This window comes from Eumetopias jubatus, unplaced genomic scaffold (assembly GCF_037043125.1).
Source record: "Eumetopias jubatus isolate StellerSeaLion01/CBP00866 unplaced genomic scaffold, mEumJub1_p1.0 scaffold_1, whole genome shotgun sequence".
NCBI classification, from domain to species: domain Eukaryota; kingdom Metazoa; phylum Chordata; class Mammalia; order Carnivora; family Otariidae; genus Eumetopias; species Eumetopias jubatus.
Window position 1 is genome coordinate 211,576,540 of NW_028274807.1, and position 9,271 is coordinate 211,585,810.

At 40.9% G+C, this 9,271-nt stretch overlaps 1 protein-coding gene across 1 annotated transcript; it reads right to left on the reverse strand.

Moving 5' to 3' along the window:
- Positions 1–345: 345 nt before the first annotated feature.
- On the reverse strand, positions 346–6,265 carry ZNF177 (zinc finger protein 177). The gene is made up of 5 exons (XM_028088900.2): positions 6,179–6,265; positions 5,444–5,570; positions 4,872–4,964; positions 4,294–4,376; positions 346–3,755 (listed from the first exon to the last, which is right to left on the reverse strand). The coding sequence occupies exons 1-5, from the start codon at positions 6,209–6,211 to the stop codon at positions 2,649–2,651; spliced, it is 1,443 nt and encodes a 480-aa protein (XP_027944701.2). The 5' UTR covers positions 6,212–6,265; the 3' UTR covers positions 346–2,648.
- Between the last annotated feature and the right edge of the window lie 3,006 nt (positions 6,266–9,271).

Genomic DNA, 9,271 nt, shown 5'->3' on the forward strand with positions numbered 1-9,271 from the left:
TAACTATCACTTGAGCCCTAATATTGATTACAATTTATGAAGCCTTGTCAATTAGTATATTTTAGCAATGTTATGGTTAATTTAGAATTTACATTGTGAAGGCTCAAAAGCCTTAGTGCCCCTTTTTTGATATGTAAATTTTTAATATATAACTTTTGTGACATATTTGTTATATAATTATATATAAAACTTGTTATGTAAGTTTTTAACATATAAACTTTTATAAACTAGGTTTTCAATTGGTTCAAATTATGGATCTTTGTTTTAATTTAGTTTTGTGTGCATTTTATAATTTACATATATATCTATATTAAATGTTACAAATGTATATAACTTACTTTACCTTTTATTTTCTCCCCTGTATCTATGGATTTATTTTTCATTGTTGTTTTTAAATTAGTAAGCAATTGAAGACTAACATTATGTTTCTTAGACCTGACAGTTACTTGGTACAGAAGATTTAAAGTTCCCGCTCTTTGGGAAAGGAGGGATTACTTGTAGCCACATAAAGCCCCTGTAGCTATACTTTTTTTCTTTTGGTCTTTCATCTTTCCCCATTTTTTTTTTCTTTAGGTATTTACCTATAAACTCCTGAGTCCTGAGTGGACCTTTGCTATGTGAAGTGGCCTGCCTTTCTAGACTATCCCTTTCAACCTCAGAGGGACTGGAGTCTCTCCAAAAGAGCAATATGGGGAAATCCCAATTTTATAACATTTGGTTTTCAAGATGCTCTTACATGTTGATAGGCAGTGGCACTTGAGAGCCCATGCACATTGACCAGGAGATTTACAAACTGGTTTGAGTTGAGAAACCTCCTGAGGTTTCTTAGGGAGAGCAGGGAAAAATGTTCTTACCCTTTCCCCTTTTCCATGAAACACGAAACCAGGTAGGCAGGGGAACAAATCACAGAAGTGAAGCAAGGAACAACAGAGACATATGTGAGGGCTGCTGCTGTCTTGGCAGGGAAGGCTGCTAAGGACCTCCTGTTCTCTTTGTCTCCCACAGGAGATGTAGTGGCTGAGGAGATCCACCCTTGGTGTCGCAGGGAACACCACCACATAGTGCTGAGGAGAGAGGTAAGTTGTTTCTGATTGTCCTTACATACTGGTAAGGAGAAATTGTTAAAGGCTAGGTCAATAGTTTACATTTATACCAAGTGAATTATAACATTATTAGGGAAGAAAAATGGGCACTATATAAGAATGAAAAGACAGGGGTTCCTGGGTGGCTCAGTTGGTTAAGTGTCTGCCTTCGGCTTAGGTCATGATCCCAGGGTCCTGGGATCAAGCCCCACATCAGGTTCCCTCCTCAGCAGAGACCCTGCTTCTCCCCCTTGCCCCTCACCCTTCTCATGCTCTCTCTAATAAATAAATAAAAATAAAATCTTTAAAAAAAGAAATATAAAATGACATTTGTATGCATCTGGCTATAGTGCCTCAAAGTGAGACAGAACTTAAAAAAACAATCTGACTACCCACAGTGATAGTGACACATTTAACATACCTCTCTCAATAGAGGGCAAATGAGGAGAGAAGGTCTGTAGTGACACAAATTTTAAAAACACAAAAGATTCATCTGTCAGACACACTGATTATACAATTACAGAATAGGCACTGTTTTCAAACACACTTAAAGGGATTCATAAAACTTGACCACATATGAGATGTTATCAGCTAACTGAAATCCCTTGTAACAGAAGCTTCCCTCCAGATGGTTTACATCAGTTAGGAGTTTATTTTTCTTGGGTTAGATGAAGCCCAGAAATAACCAACCCAAGGTTGGTACAACCAAATAATACTGTATGTCCCTGTTGTATAATCAGTAGCCTCTGACTATCATCCTCTTGGTCTATTTTCTAGGAAAGAAAAAGAGACGAAACACAGGGCAAATGGTGAAGACGCCAGCTGAGATACTCCCATTGCCATGGGCTTTTTTAGAACCCATAAGCCATGGCCTCTGCCTATGTCTCACTGGCCAGAACCAAGGGCTCATGGGCACTCATGGTGGCCAAGAAAGTTGAGAGAGTTCCTTAAAAAACTGTCCACACTGCCAACTTGAATACAACTGTAGTTCTGTTACTTTAGGAAAGGGAGGGAGGAATGGATCCGGGAATACTTGTTGTATCTGACACATTGGGCCACATGGCAAGTCTCCAACAATTTTCTGTTTGAATAATGTCATACAGAATCTGTATCATGAAGACCACGCATTTGTGTATAATCCAATTAAATTAGAAATCTATAAAAAATAACTAAAATATGCAGAGTCTGCACATTATAAAATACATTTCTAAATAACATATAGGTCCAAGACATCTTGATGAGAATTGGACAACATTTAGTACTAAATTATGATGAAAACATTATTTATCAAAATTTTTGTGATGTAGGTTAAGGGGAATTTAGAGTGCCATATAACCTTTAATACTCATCAGTTAACATGCTGTCACACTTTCAGGATGAGACACTCACTGATAAAGACAATCACAGAAGGATAACATTCGTTAAGATTGGTCCCAGTATAGCGTAAGTCAAGAATCGTGCCTGGGCTTTCTACATGGGTCACAACAGGGCTGCTCTCCAGTGTGAATTCTAAAATGAGGAATGAGGTGTAAAGGCCCAATAAAGGCTTTCTTATAGTCATTTCACTCATACTTTCTGCCCAGTATGTATTCGCTTGTGCATTATAAGGTTAGTGCTGGTGCTGAATGCCTTTCCACACTGAACACATTGATAGGGCTTCTCTCCTGTGTGAGTTCTCACGTGTACCCTTAGGCAGGAGGAATTCCTAAAGGCCTTCCCACATTCTTTACACTCATAGGTTTTCTCTCCAGTATGAGTTCTCTTGTGCACAATGAGGTAAGAGCCTGTGCTGAAGGATTTTCCACACTGACTACACTCGTAAGGTTTCTCTCCCGTGTGAGACCGTGTGTGTTTCTTAAGGGATGACTGATCGATGAAGGCTTTCCCACAGTCACTGCATTCATAGGGCTTCTCTCCAGTGTGGGTTCTCATATGCTTCTGAAGGGATGAAGGAACAGTGAAAGCCTTGCCACATTCCTTACAGTCGTAGGGTTTCTCTCCAGTGTGAGTCCTTTTGTGCACATTAAGATGAGAGCTCTGGCTGAAGGATTTTCCACAGTGATTACACTCATAAGGTTTCTCTCCAGTGTGAGATCTCACGTGCTTCTTAAGGGAAGACTGAAAAATGAAGGCTTTCCCACAGTCACTACATTCATAAGGCTTCTCTCCAGCATGAGGTCTCCCACATTTGTGAAGGGACGAGGAGCTGGCGAACGCTTTCCCGTGCTCCTTACATTCTGAGCTTTCCTCCATGGTACATGTTGTTTTGTGGACACCAAGGGAGGCTCTTTCTCCATGATCACAGCATTCACAGAGTTCCTTTCCAGTAGGTACTTGCACATGTACTGAAAAGGAAGGGTGTAAGCTGAAGGACATAAGACATTGATTACACGCATGAGATTTCTCTCCTTTGAGAGTCCTTAAGTGTTTCCTAAGGGATGCCTCTTGATTGAAAGTTTTGCCACAATCATTAAACTCACGAGTTTTCTCTCCACTGTGAGTACTTACATGACTGCTAAGAGCTGAGGTGTGGCCAAGGTGTTTCCCATGTTCTTTATATTTGTAGCATTTCTCTCCCTCACAATATCTTGTATGTGTAAAGTGATAGTTCTTTCTGAAGAATTTTCCACAATGATCAAATTCCAAGGGTTTCTTGCCAGGTTGAGTTGGTGCCTGTAGAACAAGGAGTAAGTAGTGACTAAAGACTTTCTCACTTTCTTTACACTCATGGGAATTCTTTTCTGTGTGGATTCTGCCATACATAGGAAGTACATGATTATGACTGACATTTTTACTATTTTCAGTGCATGTATGTGATTTTTTTCCCCTATTAGTTCCTTCAAGTTGGATCAACTGAATGCTCTAACCCAGGACTCCATCATTCCTAACAAAGGGCATCCTAAATACAGAGTTTTGCCAATAATGAGTAAAGAATGAATTAACTATGTATTAAACACTTAACACTGGGATCATATTTACATAAATGTTTACTTTTTGGTGTTCTCTGTGGGGCAGCAAGTGTTGAGCTTGGTTGAGAGATTTCTCTAATTTTATGAGATTCAGGAAGACTCTCCTGAGACAGCTTTCTGGTGAGTGAATGCCACCTGCCTCTCTGTCTTGCCTCATTTGGAAGCTGGTGCTTTAACGCAGTGGCATTCAAAGACTTCTCCTACTGTAAAAAAAATCAGAAATCATTCCTGGTGAATCTTACCGTTTTTATGCCATTGCAAGTTTTTTCCCCAGGAACATTCTGCATAAGAATTCCATCTTTTGATTTCAGTTGAATATCCCAATCTGAAATTGAAAATTTTTGTAACTATTGGGATAAAAAATAGGGATAACAGAAAAAAGGAGGTGGGCACCCTATGGATTTGTTTTCAGTAACATTAAATATGGAAAGGAAATGTGAACGAGAAGATGTAAACTGTGGCCAGAGGGACAGTTCCAGGAACTTGGCTCTGGGAGAAGATGCCAATGATAGGAACAAGCAATGGAAATGGGAAGTATTTTACTTAGAAAGGATTCTGGAGGTTTGAGATAATAGGAGAGTGTATTATCTTGAAAGCAAAGTAGGGAAAATGGAACAAATGTATTCAAGGAAATGTCAAATTGAAAGAGGAATTAAAACAGCTTTTTCTCTGAGACCACACAAAAATGTGAATGAATGGCAAGATGGTGAAAGATGGAAAGCTCACATAATGGCCCAGTTCTGCCACACACTGACAGTCCCAAATGGACCATCCCTCACCATGCCTGCTCCTTAATGACTCCTTTCTGCCTGGGGCTCACCTGTACAGGCACCTTGGAGAACTGCCCCCTCCTCAGTCCCCAGCACTTCCTGCTCCACCTCCATGATCAGACTGTGTTTGCAGAGAGGATACCCTGCTCATAGAGAAAGACATGTGAGGTGGGGGAACTGTGAAGGAGACAAAAAATCTGTCCATGAAACTGATTCCGATACTTTTGATATTTAGGGATTCTGAAGACAGGCAAGTACAACTTCAGGAGTGACCAAAGAATCAAATCTGAGCTCTTTTACAAGATCCCCCAAACAGACACCTATGTATGCCCTATCCACAGGGAACTGACCCTCGAAATCCAAGCCCAAGAGCAGACACATACTGCAAATTACCTAAATCTTGTAATAATAATGAAAATGAAATCAGTGCACTTTTTTTTTTTTTTTGATGAAATCAGTGCACTTTTAGAGGAAGCCATGAGACTGCCCCACAAGGGCTGGGGCCATTCATTTTGTGTTTACCATGTATTGTCATTCTTTTCACATATCCTGGAACATATGTGAGGAAGGACCATCTGCTGCATGAAGAAATGAGAATATGAAAGAATAAGGCCAATCTTACCCACGGAGGCCAGGTTCCTGTAGTTCTCCAGCATCACATCTCTGTACAGGATTTTCTGAGCAGGGTCCAGCAGTGCCCACTCCTCCTGGGAGAAGTCCACCGCCACCTCCTCAAAGGTCACTGAATCCTGAAACACAGGATTGTGGCTCAGGCAAGGCCCATCTCTAACAATGCAGCAAAAGAATGGCGGGGGAGGCTGCTAGCACTGGGGAAGGAGACCAGCACACAGCAGCCTCACATGTGCTTCGGAGGCCTCCCATTACCTGCCCCGAGGCTCAGTTCTTGGAACTCTCTTCTTTCGCTCGCCCTGCCTAGACTATCTCATCCAGACTCATGCTTTTACCAGCTTGTCTAATATATAGTTGACCTGATCTTTGCACCACTAGGACTCTTCCAGTCTTAGTCAAGATCGAGTATAGATTGACTGTACTGCTGGATGAGAAAAATACTCGGAAAATGAATGATTTTCCTAGTGAAAAATCTCTCTTGTCCTGCATAGCACCCAGCAGAATACGAAACTAATATTCAACCTGGAGGAAGATCTGGGAAAAAAAGAAATTAACAAATGCTGTAGTAATAGAAACCTTTCCTAAGGCATTTTTTTTGTCTCGTTTTAAGAGGCCCAGAGAACTGGGGAAGACTGAGGCCAGTTCAGTTGAAGCTGTAGGTCAGGGGCAAGAGATGTGTCCTTTGGAACAGCAATGTTTTTTGGAAACAGAGTAATTTCCTCTATACCTGTGACCACGTTGTCAGCAATCCTGCAGCCATTCTTCCTCTTGTATGTCTCCCTCCTTACCAAACAGGATTCTGAGCAAGCACACCTAGAGAAGAAAGAAGCCATGACAGTCTAGACTTAACAGACACTCAACACATACAACCTAGAAGTCTCCTCATACTAGCTTCAGAGGGACACCCCCCACCCCGCCACACACACAGTACAGTTCCCTGTTAGGATTTTACCTCCCTATCCAAGAACTAGGCATCAGGAATACAGGATGCAATTATTTTTCGTTTTTAAACTTTTTTTTCCAGTCTGAACTACTAAAAATGTCTACAGTCAATAGGCACTGAGGAGCAATGGGCCCCCCAGTACCAACATGCCTCTAAATGTCATTTGCCCATGAAAGAAACCAGGGCTCATTTGAGAAACAGCTGAGTCCAGTGTAGAACACAAAATGTTCAAGGTGCGTCTGGAACATCATATAGCAGAAAGCAAGAAACCCAGCAAAGGCTAATGGGGTTGTGTCAAAAAGATACAGGAGAAAACTTAAAAAAAGAGCTCCCCCTGGCTTAAGATGGAACAATTTAATAAATAATGACTGCAGTGTGTTGAAATCATCAAATCTAAAGCAAAATCATGAGTTCATAACGATATTAAAAAAAAAAACCCTAATGGTCAGTACTGGAGGAGGCCAGGATATCAACTCAAAATTCTGAAAATTCTAAAAGGAAAGAATCAAGAATATATCCCTCTCTCCTTTGTGAACAATATTTTATGATTGCCAAACTGTTGTGATGAGGCAAAGTTCTTCTTTACAGAAGAATCATACAAGCTTTACAAGAAGCTTCATTTATTATAAAGAAAATGCTAGTCAGAAAGTCACCATTTCGCAAGCACTAGTAAATTAATGGATCATGGCAACGACAATTAACAGCTACTAAATTATTAGGTGGAAAGTGAATGGGGATGTTCACTTTTAATTTTGAAAAACCTTTCACATTGAAAGAAAAGAATGGTGTGAATATGAACTTCCACAAACTCTTCACCATTAAAATTTGCTTTCTCTCTCTACCCGTGTTCCCTCTCTCCTTCAGCAAGAAATGTTAAGAATCTATTCGAGGGGAAACAGAAGATGTCATGAACCTTTCCTCCTATATACTTCAGAGTGACGCAGGAACTTTAACATTTTCTAACGTAACCACAACGAGCAAAATCAGGACTGTTTAACATGGATTTAATATTACTATGTAACATACACTCCATATGCAGAATTTCACTAACTGGTCCAATAACGTCCTTTATAGCAATCACTCTGTAAATTTCTCGTATGGGACCATGCCCTCAAACCATGGTTCTTTACTCTTCTTTGACCTTTGACCTGTCCTTCAGCCTTTCATCTTTCAAGATATGAAGAGTCCAGGTCAGATGTTTGACTCCACCTCAATTTTGGCTTGTCTGGTGTTTTCTCATGATTAGATTCAGAAAGTTCATTTTTTGGAAGGATTACACAGCTGATGTGTGTCCTTCTCAGTGAGCCACTTCAGGAGGCATATGATCCAGTCTGTCTCGTTACTGGTGGTAACTTTAATCAAGCAGTTAAGGTGGCATGCCACAGGTTCTCCTACTAAGTAATCATTTTCTCCTTTTGTAATTAATAAGGACTCTTATTAACCAGGGGGCAAATGAAGACTGTATAAACAAGATGGAGAACTTTATAAAGGAAGGATCAAGCTGACACTGGAACCAACTCATAAATCTTAACATCACAAAGTAGGTATCTGGATCGCAGAGAAGTTCTGGTATGATGTAAGAAGAAACAGCACCAGTTGTGAAGTACTTTTGCAAAAAGACCCTGACAAATCCTTTCATGTAATTAGCAATTTATAGAAGGGGGGAAGAGGAGAAACTGAGGGACAAGTTAAAAGGACATCATGAAGCTATAAACAACCAAACCCAGTCCGGGGGACAGAGAAGGAGGGTTACTACCGGCAAAGAGACTGGTCAAGAGACGTAACAGCCCACTGCAGCATATGGGCCTTTGATTCAGACAATACCAACTGTAAAAACACATTTTGAGACATTTTGGGGGAACTGAACACAGACTGGGTATTAGATGATACTGGTAAAGAGAAAAGCAGCCCGACATCCAGGAGCTGCCCTGGTACTGTCAGCTAGGTGCGTGCATTCTCCCACTGAACATAAGCAACTTCACAGAATGGCAACAGCAGACAGGGCTGCTCTGTGACCATGACATACTAAGACAAAACCACGGCCATTCTGTAATCATGTCTGAACACAAACAATACATAAACATTATCTAGGCCTCAAAAATGAACAAACATCCCCCTTTCTGGGCAACGTGTGCCACTGCTGCTTCTTTAGAAATCACTTACGGCTTCCCCCTTGGTGTAGTTTTCCTTCCTTCTAGGTAAGCTTTACTGATAAACCCAATCACAGAGCAGAACCCTCTCCCAAAAGCACCTGGCACAAGCCCACACCCTCTGACAGGCCCCACGGTGCACAATGCTGTGCATTCTGCCTTGCTGCAAGGAGTGATAAACCCAACTTGTGGAACTATATGTGTGGCCCAATTTGTTTAGCCAAAGACCACTGAAAATATCAAAAAATACTGTTCATTTAGAGGGATGAGGTAAGGTATTGTGATAATGCTAAAAACTTCCTGTTAAACGTTTTTAATCAATGGGATTGCCTCATTAGTCTCTTAATCTGTAACAGTTCTCCTTGAAATTTCAGCATAAATAGCCACATGTGGATAGTGTATTAGACGGTCAGGCTATGATGATCAACTTAGGTAAAATATTGATAATTATCAAAGCTGAGTGTTGATGACATAAGGATTCACTACACTGTTCTATTCTCATGTGCTTGAAAATTTCCTTATGAAAACTTTAAAAAAAATTTAAAAGAAGGGGGGCACCTGGGTGACTCAGTTGCTCAGCATCTGCCTTCGGCTCAGGTCATGATCCCAGTGTCCTGGGATCGAGCCCCACATCGGGCTCCCTGCTCAGCAGGAAGTCTGCTTCTCCCTCCCCAACTCCCCCTGCTTGTGTTCCCTCTTTCACTGTCTCTCCCTCTGTCAAATAAAT